At 47.9% G+C, this 16,112-nt stretch overlaps 1 protein-coding gene across 1 annotated transcript in view; it reads right to left on the minus strand.

Moving 5' to 3' along the window:
- PTK2B (protein tyrosine kinase 2 beta) overlaps window positions 1-16,112 on the minus strand; it is a 117,427-nt gene that overhangs the window by 2,210 nt on the left and 99,105 nt on the right. The window contains exons 21-30 of the mRNA XM_090289056.1: window positions 15,837-16,041; window positions 12,930-13,038; window positions 11,614-11,679; window positions 10,427-10,552; window positions 3,895-4,041; window positions 3,637-3,672; window positions 3,210-3,234; window positions 1,735-1,781; window positions 896-1,033; window positions 554-634 (exon numbers count right to left, since the gene is read on the minus strand). Coding sequence (XP_090145182.1) covers window positions 554-634; window positions 896-1,033; window positions 1,735-1,781; window positions 3,210-3,234; window positions 3,637-3,672; window positions 3,895-4,041; window positions 10,427-10,552; window positions 11,614-11,679; window positions 12,930-13,038; window positions 15,837-16,041 — 980 coding nt within the window. The remainder of the gene's footprint in view (window positions 1-553; window positions 635-895; window positions 1,034-1,734; window positions 1,782-3,209; window positions 3,235-3,636; window positions 3,673-3,894; window positions 4,042-10,426; window positions 10,553-11,613; window positions 11,680-12,929; window positions 13,039-15,836; window positions 16,042-16,112) is intronic.

Raw genomic sequence — 16,112 nt, forward strand, 5'->3', positions numbered from 1 at the left:
TTTGCCATGTAAGGTAACATAGCCACAGGCCCTAAGGGCTAGCACGAGGACCCCCCTGAGGAACCAGCCTGCCCCCCGCAGGCACCACCTCAACAGACGGCACCAAGACTCATATTACAGTGTTTGGTGGGTGTCTGTTTCTCACCAAAATAAGGAAAATTAGATTAAGTGGTCAACAAAAGACAGTTCAACTACTATTTCCATAACACACTCAGCTTGCCTTTAGCATGGAGGGCGGCTAGATAAAGGATGGCAGGAAGGCCAAAGGGAAGGTGTACCCTCCTTTGCACACCCTCACACAGCAAGACATCACTGTAACTGCCTGAGACCTGAACTGGGAAATCAGCCCTAGGAAGCTGGCCGGGTCCCTAGATGCCAACTCAGCCCCCCTACAGCACCTGCGCAGATATGCTGTGCACGGTCACCGGCTGCAGGCCCGGCAGGCAGAAATGAGACTTCCCAGATGGCCCTTGTGAGCCTCCTGTGTGAAATGCAGCTGGGCAGATGGAGGGGAAGGGGAGCCGGCGGTGCTGTCTGAGACAAGGACACTCACCTCCGTCCGTGCAGATGACGGCAAGGAAGGCAGGATGTTGTCCACGCTCCCGATGAGCTTCCGCAGGGTGAGGCCCACATTCTGGGAGAGAAAGGGCGGGTGACTGCACCTTTTGCTTTTTGAGAAAGTCATGATTCCCTCAGGAAGAGTACTCCTGGTCAGTATCTCCCTTCTGAGGCTATCTGGGACTAAATGTCTTCTGACCACCTTGCTCTAGTGGGGGTCTTCCTGGGAAAGACACCTGTCAGACAGCCCAGGAAGCTCAGCCCCACCCCACTTACTTCCAGGGCTGGGATGAGCAGCCTCCACCTCCCCTGCCCTGGTTATGCCCTAGGTGCTCACCTTCACCACCATCACGTAGGCCTCAGGGGGCAGCTGACAGAGCTTATTCTTGAGGTCCAGCACAGCCTGTACCAGCTCCATGACATTGAGGTACACCATATCGTCGGTCCGGTCCAAGTTGGCTGTGGGCTGGATGGACTGGTGGCAGGGGGGGTGGTCTCGAGTCAAGAGGACGCTATGATTCCTTCTGGGGCAGGTGCTACAGGTGCCAGCTCAGCCCCCAGCCCGTTTTGAAAAGATCTTCTCCAAAATAGCCATGCCCTGTCCTGGGAGTGCACCCCTCCCTTCTGCTTCTGGGGCAATGGTTCCCACATTAGAATCTTCCAGGGATCCTTCAAGCATACTGGTGGCTGGCTTCACGCCAGACCAACTGAACCATCAGCTGGGCATGGAGGCCCTGGGCATGGAGGCCAGGTGAGTTTCAAAAGCATCTCAGGTGATTCTTATGGACAACCAAGGCTGAGAACCACTGTTCCAGAGTGAGGAAAACCAGTACCCATCCCAGGCTACTGCAAGAACAATGTGGGTGCTAATACCCCAGGGGGCACACCTGAGAAAAGACAGGGCCCCAACTCCTGCTTCTAGGGCAGAACCAATGAGCTTTCCTTCAGGTTGGGGAGGAGGCGTGCGAGAGAGAAGATGGTCTTCCCCTTGCTTTTCCATGGATTAGCTGTGTGGCCTTAGACCAGGCACTGCCCTTCTCCGGGCCTCAGCCACATCATGAGGGTACTGGACTAGCTTATTTCTGAAAGCCTGTGAACTCTTTGCAATCCATGGTCTTCAGTGTTGGGGAGCCCTGATTCAAATGTATGACCAGTTTCGGCAGAGCCAACACATACCTGTGCAGCCAGCCGTGGGGGCTTCTGTGGGGGGCCCGTGAACTCTGCTGCAAGAGGAGGGAGAGTGAGTGGGGGGAGGTCCTAGCACCCTGGCCCTTCCCTTTGTGCCTGCTGATAACCAAGCCAATCCCCTCTCTGCTACCAAGAGATCTGAGAAATGAAACGCTAATTCCAGAAGATTGCAGAGAAAGAAAGTGACCTCCCTGACCCTCCTGTAGTCAGGGACAAGTCCTGTTGTCACTTCATAGAAAGAAAAAGCCAAAGTTACAGCAGAGATGAGTGACTGCAGAGAGGTTTCCAGCCCTGAAATCCTGTACGCCCCACCCCGAGGAACAGCACCCACTCTGGCCTTGACCATCACGAGGAACAAGCTTCACTCTGTGAAGGCAGCAGGTGGCTGTGGAGTCGGTCCCCAGCCTGGTGCCACTGCAGCGAGTGGGGTAGATTTATAAGGATTTCCCAGTGGTCTGCTCTGAGCATTTGGGGAGTCAAGGAAGCAAAACAGCAGGAGAATGCACTCTTCAGGCCCCACTTAGATAAGCCAAGGCACACACAGCCCTGCAGAGCTGCGGGAAGAGCCAGCCCTGGAGGAATTCACAAGATCTGGTTCCACTCTCACCTCTTCCACCAAAGAGCTGTGTGACACAGGCCAGCTCACTTACACTCATCTCTCAAATAAGGGGGTTGCTCCGAGGGGTCCCGGGAGCCAGACTGCCTGGGCTCAAAGCTGAGCGCCGCTAACAACCAGCTGCCTGACTTTGGATACCTTACTCAGCCTTCATGACCTTTGTAAAATGAGTGTCATAATACATTGCCTTATCTCATAGAGCTGTCATGAAGTTAAACAAGTTCACATCTGTAAGTGACTTGGCCTGTGTTTGGCTTGTGTTAGTTCACTGTGACTGCTGTCATCGTCATAACTGTCACTGTCATCCTCACCATCATCAGCCCCACCCGTCTAGGAAAAGGAAGATGGGCCTGGTGCACTGCTGGCTCCTCCCTCCCCTCTTCAGCAGAGACCTTTTGGAGTGATGCTGAGGTCTCAGCCACCCCTTTCTCCCTTCCAGTGCTCAGGCCCAGCAGAGATGAGCATCAGCAGAGAGAGGCCAGGGGAGCTACCTTGTTTTCCTCCACGAGGAGCCTCCAAAGAATGAGTGGGGGCTAGGAAGGAAGGGAGAGTCACCACCTCCTCCAAATAAATGCAAGGAGGTAAACTGGGAAGGGGACTAAGGACACCAGACAGAGAGAGAGGAGAAAGTGCGCTGAGCAGGGAGCACATGGGGCGACAGATGGAAGGGTAGATATCAACTCCAAGGCTGAACCTCTCTGCACACTCTGAGTAAAAACAAGGCAGACGTTTCTTAAAACGGCAAGTACACTCTACTTCTCTCTACACTGGGCAGCGAGCAAGGAGGGTGGCTCAACACAAGAGGTCAAGTGGAAACTGCCACCAAGAGGATGGCAGTGATACTTACTGTAGCCCGCCTCCTTCTCTGGGGTCTGGAGAGAAGGAAAGAAAACATATCACTAATGTGGCTCTGGGGACAACCCACTTGTCCCTGGCCTGTCCTCCACCCCCTCGGCAGTACATTTAGAGGTTTAGAGATCATAGATGTGGGGGAAGATCCTGGGGGGCTCCTGACCAGAAGTGACCTGGAGGCACGTCCCTCCTTGCCAAGAGGCTGAGGGGACTGGGGCAGAAGAAGGCAGTGCTGTGGGTGGAGATCAAGGGAGAACTTAGGAAAGGGGCCTCGTGGAGGTCAGAGGGGAGAGAAGAGACTCACTCCCAAGGTGAGAGGCAGAAGGGCAGAGATGTGCAGCCCAGGGCCTGGAGCTGGGGTCTTGCTGTCTGAGGACCTCCCGCCCTTCACTAGAAGGCAGAGACCTCTCCCAGAGACTTACCAATGGGGACTTGTCATTCATGTAAACCATGGGGTCCTGCAGAGGAGAAAACCAAAGCAAAGGACTTAGAATTCCAGTGCCAGGAAACCCAAGAATGCACGGAGAGCAATCACTGTGGTCAGCTGGGGAGGCAGAGGAGGTCACAACAGGACGCAATGGCGGGGACACCTCTCTCACACAAGCTCTTCCATCAACAGGTCTTCAGCAGCACCACTGAGACCGGTGCCCTGTCCCACCCACAGCCCAGCGGCTGCTCACCAAGGATTTCTCCTCCTGCCTCAGCCACTGGTAATCCTCCACCATCTGCTTCTGCTGCTTGTCCAGGATCTGCCGCATCTTGACCCTCTCAGCCTCCCAGAGTTGTTGGGCCTCTTCTCGGCTGCTGGGTCGGATGAAGTCCTCCTCCTGGGAGGACAGTGGGGAGAGAAGAGAAGACACAATGAGCTTAGTCCCCAGACTCAGAGGAGGGACAGTCCTCTGAGGAGCCTCGTGGTGGCCACAAGACTTGGCCTTGCAGCATTGTTCTTAAATCCACAGTCATACACACAGACAGATATTATCAGGTCCATCAGCCCCAAGCACATGTCTCTGTTACAATGGAATGCCAAACCCAGAACACAGTGTTTAACATGCATGGTATTCAAATGATTACATGATCTGTTAGACAATTTTATTTTTAAATTACTGCCCTAATGTCATTTTCTCAGCCGGTATTTGTCATGGTTGCTGTCAGTTAATAAATTTAGAAGTGCAAAGCCAACCCCCTAGAAAAGTCATGGGCACTTCTCTCTAGCAAAGCACCACTGAGGCAGATCTGGAAGCTTCCAGGAGCCACGGGGCTGCCTGTAGCCCCACAATGGGGCAGAGCCTGAGAGAAGGAGCAACAGTGTGCACCCATTGCTCGTGCCTTTTTATTAAAACAAACTCTTTATCAAGATGGTTGTTTGGGTTGTTTAATCAAAAGAAATGCATGAGCTAAGAGAAAAAGTGAAGAACAAAATTTAAAGAAACATAAAAGTATAGATAGGCAATACATGCTTCCTCTCCTAGCTTTATGAATTCGACCCTTGTTTCAACTCACTTGGGGGACTTTGGACCTATTCATAGTTCTACCAGTTATTTCCCAGAAAGAAGGCGTTGCATGTTTTCTTACTACTTGCTTTACCCTCAGTCTTCTCAAGGGTTCATTTATATAACATAGGAAAACCATTTCTAACATAGTTCCTGTTGAGTTTGATTTTTCAGCTGTTTTAGCCTTAAATAGGCATGCTGATTTCAAAACTGCAGTTAGTGTTCTTCTATCACGTCAAGATTTTCCCTACAGCTTATCTTAATGCGACCACTCTAGGATGGATCAAGCCGGGATCGAGGGAAGCATCAGTGCTCTCCTATTGGCTGAGATCAAACCTCGCTCAAGTGGGGAGAGGTGGTGAATGACCTTGGAGACCAGCGACAGGTTCAGAACTGTCTAGGCTATTCAGTTACACATGAGACGGTGTGGTGAGAGGTTGTGTGCCGCTCTATATAGTGAATCGTATTCCGAAGTGTAGTCCAAGTTCTCGCCTGTATACAAGGAGTTAGCAGAATTTATTTTTTTATTTACATACGTACTTATTTCCTTTCCTTCAGATCATGTCTGCCTCTATTTCTCATCGTAAGCACCTAAGCAACCCTGATTTGTTTTGTTCTATCTGTGGCAGTTTCACCATTCCCAGTCAAAGGACAAACATCAGCGCATTTTTCAGGCAAGCCTGTTTTGCATATTTTAAAGTAAAACTTGGTGATCAAGATAAGCCTTGGGCCCATCACAAGGTGTGCAAGCAGTGTGTCGAGAGTTTACAGATGTGGACTAAGGGAACACATGATAAGTTGCCATTTGGTAGGCCTATGGTTTGGCGAGAGTCCAGAGATCATTCAAGGGACCGTTACTTTTGTATAGTGAAAACATCAGCATATAACAAGAAAAATAAATGTAAAACAGAGTATCCTAGTTTACCATCAGCTATATGCCCAGTGCCTCATTCAGCTGAAATCCCAGTGCCAGTTTTCATTGAACTACCCTCTTTCGAAAAACAGGAGTATGGTGAAGAACTAAGTGACAGCAACGATGAAGATTTTGAAATTGAAGATGACTCAGTTCGTAAGGGATTTGTTCAGCTGAGTTGAATGATTTGGCACGAGATTTGGGACTATCCAAAACGGCTTCAGAATGCCTAGCAACAAGACTGCTCAAGAAAAACTTGCTTGAAAAAGGAGCAAAGGTATCCTACTTTCAATCAAGAGAAAATGCATTTCTGCAGTATTTTCAAAGCAAAGGTGGCTTTGTGTATTGCCGTAACATACATGGTTTAATGGAGAAATTGGGAATTCCAATCTAAAACACAACTGAATGGTGACTGTTCATCGATAGCTCAAAGCGGAGCTTGAAGTGTGTTCTCCTCCACAATGGCAATTTATTTGGTGCAATCCCAGTTGGCCATTCAGTTTGTTTTCATGAAGAATATGAAGATATAAAGAATCATTGATCTGTTGCAATATCACATGCACAATTGGCTCATCTGTGTTGACCTTAAAATGGTCTGCTTCCTTCTTGGTCAGCAACGCAGATACACCAAGTGTCCCTGTTTTCTGTGTATGTGGGACAGCAGAGCTAGTGAGAAGCATTGGGTGGAGTCAAATTGGCCTCCAAGATCTGACCTCAAACCTGGTGATCCAAACATTCTACATGGGCCACTTATTGACAGAAAGAACATTCTATTCCCACCTCTGCACATAAAACTGGGTCTCATGAAGCAATTTGTTAAAGCTTTGCCAACTGAAGGAGATTGTTTCAAGTATCTCATTTTGGCATTTCCTAGCCTATCGAACTTTATTACTTGTACACAATTTGACTTACAGTAACAATATAGCCTTTATATGAATAAAACAACTCTAAATAAACAGTATATTAAGGTAATTTTTTCTTTATTTTCCATTGTATGTACATTTTGTATTATTTGGGGGACAAAGGAAGGGTATCCTGTACCTTAAAAAGGTGATGTGATAGAGAAAAACTGGGGTCATTTTTGGATTCAAATGCCAAAAGTAGTCAAAAACAAGTGTCAGATCTAACTCAACGAAAATTGTGTTCTCCAGTGTAATTATCTGCTCAGTCCCTTCAAACCGCTTTGCTTTTTTTTCTGTTGCCCAACTTTGCACCTGGACTCCTGGACTTATGAGTGTTATTGGTATTTTTTGGATTGCATAAAGCCCAGGCTGGCCTTCGCAAGGGGCAAGACCTTTCTATGACATCAGGCCAGGAGGCCTGTCAGATTGTTTTCTTTGAAGTGGCCAGTTTACACACAAGTCACTTGTATAAAATGCCAAAAATCATTCTCTATCTCCTTTAGCAAGCCATAATCACTACCAAACCTCTAAAAATATTTTCCCCAATAAACTCTCTAAAACACACTTTAATATAACAAGACAGTTATATTGAGTTTTGTTTTTTTTTCTAGTGCTCATTCAGCTCCAATTAATGCTCTTGATTTCTAACAATAGTTCTTCTCACAACTTTGATTTCTTGGTGAAGTATTCATTGTTCATTATTCTATTCAACAACTATATATGAAGGAACTGCTACATGGCAGGCATAGGGATGGGCTCTGGGAGGGCAGCGATGGTATAATAGGCAGCGTCCCTGTTCTCATGGGGCTATGTAAACAAGAGCTAGATCAGGTTTCTCAGCCTCCACATGATTGACACTTGGGACCCAATTATTCTGTACATTGTAGGATGCTTAGCTGCAACGCTGCCCACTAGATGCCTTAGCACCTCCCCAGTTGTAACAAAATGCCTCCAGGTATCACCAAATGTGGCAAAATCAGCCTCAGTTGAGAGCTACTAAATCAGACCTTATTTTAAGAAAACAAATTTCAGAACATAAGAATACTTTATAATTATTGAATTAATAAATATAAATATAATTTACATCACAGAGGACAATGCTCCAAAATGAGGGGATTTTAAGGTTATAAATAGCCCCAGTTATACGTCAACCCCTGTGAACACAATGGCATGGCTACCCCAGGCTACTGACAGATAGTGACAAACAGGAGCCAAGTGTCAAACACTGAATACAGAGTTAGGAATCTCCAGGTATAAGAAAAATGTGTGGACTGAGGATGACTAGAGTTCATAATGGTAGGAGTAGTTACCAGAGTCAAGTAAACATTATGTAATTTATAAGTGCTAATAAAAAGATTCCTATCACTCAAATGTCTATTATGTCCCAGGCTTGATCAACATCTTACAAAATATTTTAAGGTGCATTCAAAGATTTGTTCCTACGCCTTCCAATTTCATAATCAAATTCAAGCAGGAAGTGATATTTTTTAAAAATTGAATCTCTTTAGGGCTTACTTGTTTGAAATGTACCTCAGATGGCCTTATCAGATAATACATACTTACATTGTTGGTCACTCTTAAAAGGGATCAGGTCTTTGTGGTGTTGTAAATGACGCCACAAGCTGTGACCAGTCCAGAATTTGGCTACCCGCTCCCCGCACCCTTACTTCTATCCTTACATACATCCTTCCTCGCCCTAGCCAAACAGCTCTGGCACTTGCCTTATGCTTTCCCATCACTCAGTCTTGCCTCCTACTGATGCCTCTGCCTCTTTCACCTCCCTCATCCCAGTTTCTCCCTGTCCAAATCTTACCCATCCTTCCAGGCCCAGCTCACAAAAAGAAAGCTGGAAAGAGTCATTCTCTCTGAACTCTCACTGCCCTTTCACTGTATTTGGCTGAAATGTGTGTGCCACTCACGGCTCTCTGGCTTGCATTACAGGTGGATGCGCACCTTGCCTGCCTCCTCAGGCCAACTGTAAGCTCACTGAAGGCAGGATCACCTGGGTCTCCTGTCAGAACCTAGGACAGCTCCCAGCAAAGCATTCCTGCAAAACGTACTGGACTGGGTTTTATTCTTATTTTAAACCTCAGTTGTGAAATTGCTGCCACTGTGACTCTGGTGTGGCATCCCACAGATTCCCAGATGAGTCAGGCAACACAGTCAGTGAAAAAGGCATTTTTATGGGAAAACCATCTCCGCTTTTTGTTAAATGCTTTGCAGGGAGCCTATGCCTTTTCAGCAGTCTACCTGGAAAAGGCTTTATCCATGTGATGATGTACATGATAAATGGAGTTATATTTTTAACCTTTTTTTGGTTTATTTTAAGAAATGTTCATTATGTTCTTTTAGGCAGATGGAATGTACTTCTAAACCCCCAACACAAAAGGTCTTTTTTTCCTGCTGCACAACTTGTCTTTATAGAATTGAACAGAGTCCTCACCATGAAGCAGGGATCAGACAAAGGCCATGCTGCCCCTCACACATGCAAAATAGCTTCTTTCTAAAAGGTCACATTGTAAAGCAAAACTCACTAAAACTCAATTAATTATAAATAAAAAGTCAAGGGCAGGAGGGTGGAGGAACTGAACACTGCCTAAATTATAGTGCATGCTTCAAAATGCAGTTTTATTATTGTTAAGTATATGCTAAGATGTAAATTGTTTAAATGATAAATGGGGAAATTTATTCCACAATAGGTCCCAATGCCTAGAATTCTAAGTTATATTACTCATTCCAAATTTTACTAAATTAAGAACAAGGGCACAGAATATATCAACCTATGTACTTGCCTACATTTTCTAATCTGTTAGAATAATCATGTAGTTTTTTCAAAACATTTTAGCGGCACGTATACTGAATGTGAAATATCATGCATGTATCTGGAGTTAAGAGCTGAAAGAATAAGGGTTTTAGTCTGTTTTGCCACATAGCAAGACTCAGTTTAGTAAATATGAAATGTTCATGGCAATCACAGGGGCTATTTATATTGAAGGAGAAATGGGTGGCAACAGTGACAGGTGGACAAGCAAAGATGCTTTTATTTATTTTTTATTCATTATTTTTTTAAATCATCACCCAAGGACATGGTCATTGATTTTAGAGAGAGAGGAAGGGAAAGAGATGAGGAGAGAGAAACATCAATGCGAGAGAGAAACATCAATCAATTGCCTCCCGTATGTGCCCCAACTGGGGTTCAACCCCACAACCTAGGTTTGTGCCGTGACCAGGGATTGAACCTGCAACCTTTTGGTTATAGGACGGCACTCCAATCAACTGAGCCACCTAGCCAGGGATCTTTATTTATTTACTTTACAAGACATGACAATCAGATGCTAACCCATGAAGTACTCAGGGCCTCATACTGGCAGTTGCAACAAAGAGGTCACTGGAGAGGGTATCTTTGCCCCACACTAGCCCCCAAGCTCCTTTCCAAACAGCAGCAACTTTTACAAAAGCAGCAGGAATGGAAGCCACAAGGAAGCCTTTCCTTTGACTAAAAAGAGACTGAACAACCAAAGCAATTAGGCAGGAAGGGCAGAGCAGAACAGAACCTCCAGCACCTTTTATTCTCTGGCACCAATAGGCTGGGTTGCCTCTACCCACAAGATTCCTCACTATGCCCAGGTCTCACAAAAGGGGGAGATTTTGTACCACAGCACCGGAGTACGGACAGGGCAGGTCCAGCTGGTGTCCTTGGGGGCAGAGCCTGGCTTGGCCCCCAGCCTCTGATGTGTTTGCAAAGAAGAGCGAGTCACAGAGCCCCTCAGTGGCCTGACTGGTGCATGGAAGCATGGAGGGCACCTCCTGAGCCTGAGGTTGTGGGGTTCTCAGTGTCCCAGGTATCTCCCCTCCCTTAGCCTCCTCAGTCCAGGCTGGGACCCAGCATGCAGAGCCCTCTTACCCGCATGCTGTGGCGCTTGAAGACATTGTGCCGGTGGAGAGGTGGGGTGTGCAGCGAGTTTACGGGAGATGGGAACTCCATAGGGCTGGTGAGCGTAGGTGAGCTGGCACACAGACCCTCAGGGACCTATCAGGAGAAGCAAAGAAGCACCACGCACAGGGACAAGGCAAGAAGGTAGACAATTAGCTGCTACAAACTAAGCACAAAGAAACAATACATGAACACTATAGGAGAAACAGGACTTAGTCTCCAGGAGCTAATAGAAAATGTAATGTTGGTATTTCATTGGCTCTGTTTTAAAGACATGGCGGAGCAACATACACAGCTCTTGGCTAGGACTTAGCACTGCCACCGTGGCCTGCAAACAATGGGTCCACACATGTTAATAACCTACTGGGTGCATGTCTCCTCCTTCAGGACTCTTCTGAAAAGAGTCCTATCTCGTAATCAGGGATAATTAGCACATAGATGTATGTGTGTGTTTGATCACTATTTTAAACATCACAAAAGATATGTGTGCTTGTAGTGACATCGCTTCTATCTTCTGCATCAGTATTTTTTTTCTTCAAATGAGAAGGATTTATGTTAGTCCTTGGTTGGGCTTGTCTGGGCTCTGGGCAGTGACTCTGAGCTGAGGGATGTAAGAGAACAAAAGAGAAGGGCTGGGGCTCCCTCCAGGGCTCCCGCTGACAGAGGCGCAACAGAGAGACACTGGACGGGGGTCTACGGTCAGGAAGGTCCCATGGTTGGTAATGACGAAGGTGGGAGGAGAGCTCAGATGAAACCTTCTCTCTCTTCACTGGCCACCTCTGTGGGGAGCAGCTCTATTTCCTGGGGAACATCAACTGTCCCCACTGCCTGAGAGTCCCTCTCAGAAGGCTCTGCTCAGGGTAGGAGGCAGGGAGGCTTTGGGCAAGCAGAGGTAGCTGTAGGCAGGCACACGCGGCAGCGGACACTGGACAGACGGGCCAGGCGTAAAGCTCGTCTTAGCTGAGGACAGCCTGGTGGAGTTGCATTTGGATTCTTTTGATCTTTGGGTACTCTGAGTTCAAATTCTTTTCTGGGTACTGCAGCAGGCCATCTCCTGAGCAGTTGGTTGCCACTTCTCAAGGCATGAGAACAGAATTTCAAGAAAGACCAAGATGAGAAATGGCCCTGAACTTTCCCGGCCTTTTGATTATGTTTACCTGGAATTGCAGCTTGGGAGCCAGAAGGTTGGTTTGTGGAGGGGGTCTGTACTTGGGGCGGCTGGGCTGGAGAGAGAACACAGAGAGAGGTCATTGCCCTCTGCTCACTAAGGGAGTATCAGGTCAGAGACAGGTCGGGCCTGTTCAGAATGAAAAAGACGAGAGACTGCATTTTCATTGCATTCACTTACTGAGCACCCATTATGTGCTGTGTGATGCAAAAGTACAAGGAGGCCAGCCTCTCTGTCCTGCTGGAGGCCATCACTAAGTTAGGGCTTACTGGTATCTGTGTGGGGCTTCTTTGGATATGGGAGCACCTCCCAAACAGCAGTTGAGAGCCACAGACATCCAGAGGTAGGAGGTCACGGAGGGCTCAGGCACTTACAGCGGCATCATGGAGGAGATGCAGACAGTTGGGCCCTGACTCACAGGCCAGGGGAGGCACTCCAGGCCGTATGGACACAGAAAAGGCCCTGCACTGGACAGAGCTGTGTTATGGGATGAACGTTTGTCTCCCCACTAAATCCATATGCTGAAGCCCCACCACTGCATCCCTGCAGTGTGATGGTATTTGAAGGCAGGGCCTTTGGGAGGTAAGAGTTAGATAAGGTCATGAGTGTGGGGCCTTTATGGTGGGATTAGTGTCCATATAACACTAAGCAGGAACACCAGAGCTCTCGCTCTCTCTGCCCTGGGATGACACAGCAAGAAGGTGGCTGTCTGCAAGACAGGAAGAGTCCTCACCAGACACTGGATCTGCCAGAACCTTGACCTTGGACTTCCCAGCCTCCACAAACACCTGTTGTTTAAGCCACCTGGTCTATGACATTTGGTCATGGCAGCCCAAGCTAATTGACACAGGCACTGTCCACAACCCACCCACCAAATGATGAGACAGCGGGACATAGGCTCCTGAACCCAGAGGTGTCATGGAGGGTATAGATGTGAAGGCTGGACCTAAGGGGCCCAGACACACTCCTCATTCATGTGCCCTCATGCAGATCTAATTTATCCTTAAAAAACACCAGAAAGAAAAGTGCTCAAGCCTCTCACGGAGAGCGTTTCCAGGGTGGCTCCCTACCCTAGCTGCCCCACAGACAGGTGTTATCTTGCTGTCTCCGATTCCACCTGGCATCAATGGGACAGGAGCTGAGTTCAGTGCTGATGGATGGTTGCATTGAGGGGCTGGGAGAATTGTAGGGGCACATCCTGTCTGTGCTGTGAGGGAGGAGCTATACAGTCAGGCCAGCAGTAGGCCAGATGGGGACGTGGCTCTCCTGGACTCAGGGGACCAGGGAGGCCAGAGGTTGGCTTACCTTGGGTGGGGGTTCCTGGAAGGCTGGGGGCTCCAAGATTTTGGGAGGCCGGTAACGAGCATTCCTTTCCTGCTCTATAGCAATGTCCTTCTCCATCTGATAAATGTCACTGCCGAGGGGTCAGGTCAGATAAGGAGAAAGAAACAAGGTCAAAAATGCTCCTGGGGGCTCCTGTCTGCACTCCACTGAAGCCTGGAGAGGCCCGAGGATGACCACCAGCTCCCATTTTATCTCCTCTGCAGAGTGTGCTGGGGAGGCCCCTCTGAGACAGGCTGGGATACAGGCTCTGAGGTCACTTCCATACCAAGGTTAGGATTACAGGAACAGGTTCACAGTGGGAAAAACTCCTTGGAGAGACAGTCCCAGCCCAATGGGGCAGTGGGAGCATGCCTCCAGCCCACCTCCTGTGCCTCTGTATTCTTGTGCCTGCTGTTGGCCCTGATCCCCTGTATAGGTCTCTGATGTCCCAGCCAATGGCAGAACCAAGGCCTGGCTTCTGTTCTCCCACTTTTCACTAAATATTCCGTCAGCACATCCCTGGTGTGTGCTAATGGGAAAGGGCTGTGGATCACTCCCTCGCTGGCCTTTCTCACCCCATCCAGTGGTTTCCAACCTGGGAAATATAAACCCCAGAGGATTCTGGAATAATTGCAAGGGTCCATGAATCCACATGCTCACATGTACCATGCATTGTCTGTAGACCAGGTATTATGTATGATTGAAGTAAATTTCTAGCCCTGACTGATGTGGCTCAGTTGGTTGGGCATCATCGTGCAAAGTGCAAGGTTGTGGGTTCGATCCCCAGTCAAGGCACATGCTTGGGTTGCGGGTTTGGTCCTCGGTCGGGGCACATACAAGAGGTAACCCAATCAATGTTTCTTTCTCACATTGATGTTTCTCTCTCTCCCTTCCCCTCTCTCTAAAAATAAATAAATAAAATCTTTTTTTTTTAAAGAAAGAAAAGAAATTTCTAGGTCCAGGATGGAGTGGCTCTGGGGTGCCACATGAGCAAGGCAAAACTGAGATAGCTTTTATGTCCCTCTAGATGCTTTGCTGACCAGAAATGTAGTATATCCAGTCAACCAACCCCTAAACGCCAAGACAACTCTGGGCTCCAGACTTACTTCCTTGTTCCTTATTATTTCTTACTTTTCTTTCCCTTGCTCCTTATTCTTGATCACATTAAAGCTTCTGATTTTGGCCCCATTTTGCAATTCTTTGACCCTTGGGAATGGAGACTGACTAATTCACAGGGTTAAATAAACTTTTTATCACTTAACTTGTCTTCTTTAATCATTTTTAACTGTACTATTGACTATATAATAGTTAATATTATTTTCAGATTTATATGCATTATATTGTGTGTAATAAAAAATTCATCATACTGCTTACTACATTTTGTCAATCAACAGATTCTAAAAGTGTAACTAACATTACATGGAGGAATTCTCAAATTTTGATATTAAAAGGGTCCTTCTTACCCCACAAGATTGAGAAACTCTCATTACATCCTTTTTTAACTCTAATGGATGACTGCTAGGTTGTGGCTTGGGAGAGGTAGCCTGGGTCACTGGGGTCTTTGTGATCCTTCAGATCACAGTCAAAGAGCCAGCTCCTAACCCATCATGATGGGGGCTGGTCCCGTGTCTCTGATGAGTGTACTTATCAGCCCACCCCCCCACCTCATCATCCCAGAGCTTTTGCTCTCTCACGTTACGTCTTTCACATACTTTTCCCTTGGAATCTTTTGGTTTCCCAAATCTCCCTTCTAAGGGATCAAGAGAGGAGTCTGGAATTAATCAGGAATATCAATGAGGGGATAGACAGGAACAGAGCAGCCTTTTAAGCTGGGGCTCTTGCACACTGCGCTGCTGCCCTGTCCCTACAAACGACCACAGGGTCACTCCCAGGGCCTGGCTGGGCCTTCCCAGTGTCCCACCCAGGGTGCCTCCCACGGCAGTTTCCAGGGGCTATATTCTTGTCCTATAAACATGCCAACAGTTGACTACAGGGTTTGAGGTTGCACTATTTAACATTAACAAAACACTAGGTTCTCTAAAGCAGGGGTCCGCAAACACCACCCACAGGCCATGTTCTCGTCACCACCTGTTTTTACATCCCCAAACTAAGAATGATTTTTAAATGTTTTAACGATTGAAAAACAAAATGAAGACTATATGAACCATATGAAATTCACATTTCAGTGTCCACAGATAAAGTCTGTTGAAACCCAGCTACACCCATTCATCACATGCTGTCCACAGCTGCTTTAAGCTACAAAGGCAGAGCTGAGCCGTTTCAGCAGAGACTGCATGGCCTACAATGCCCAATATCTTATATTTCCTTCCTGGCCCTTTACAGGAAAAGTTTGCCTTAAAAGATGCCAAAAGTAGTCAAGACCACCCAAGGAGGAGCTGATGTCAGGCAGACCACCAAGGAAACAGGGGTCCCTCTAAAATATACTCCAACAGCACCCTTCATCAGGGACCTCCCAGTACCCAGGGAATGATGGCTCCAGGCACCTGCTAAGGATCAGACCCTCAAGCCATCAATGCTCCATTCAGAAGGGAGGGATGACCCTTCAGTCACTGTCTTCACACACAAAACTGACTCTCTTCCCTGCAATCCAGGAGGAACAAACAAGGGTTCCGTGCTTCTGCTGGGAGGCTGGACCCATAGCTCCACGTAGGTCAGAGGGGAGGTCCCGGTGCAAGTCCCAGCCCCACCTGTCACTCCCTTGGGTGAGTCACCAGCTCTAAACCTGATTCTCTCATCCACAAGGTGGGGACAAGGACACCACGCATCTTGCTTAGGAAAGTACATTTTAACCCTCTAAGTGCTGCGGCAGAGAAGCCTGGCTCCCTCAGAGCCCTGTGTCCACAGCCCCCACCCCTGTGCCATGCTCACCTGAGGCTGCACGCAAGCTCGGTGAAGCGGGGTCGCTCACTGGGGTCGTAGTCCCAGCATCGGGTCATAAGGGTGTAGAGGACAGGCGGGCAGAGGTCGGGCTTGGGCAGCCGGTCACCCTTCTCGAGCACCCCAATGACATCCTTATTCTCCAGCCAGAAGAAGGGCTGCTTGCCAAAGCTCAGGATCTCCCACATGCACACGGCTGTGAACCAGAGGCGAGGGCTCAGGACCCATGCTGGAGCAGGGACTCGCCCCTGGAAAGGTTAGTGCACC

Source organism: Furipterus horrens, unplaced genomic scaffold, assembly GCF_987537825.1.
Source record: "Furipterus horrens unplaced genomic scaffold, mFurHor1.1.pri manual_scaffold_10, whole genome shotgun sequence".
Lineage (NCBI taxonomy): Eukaryota > Metazoa > Chordata > Mammalia > Chiroptera > Furipteridae > Furipterus > Furipterus horrens.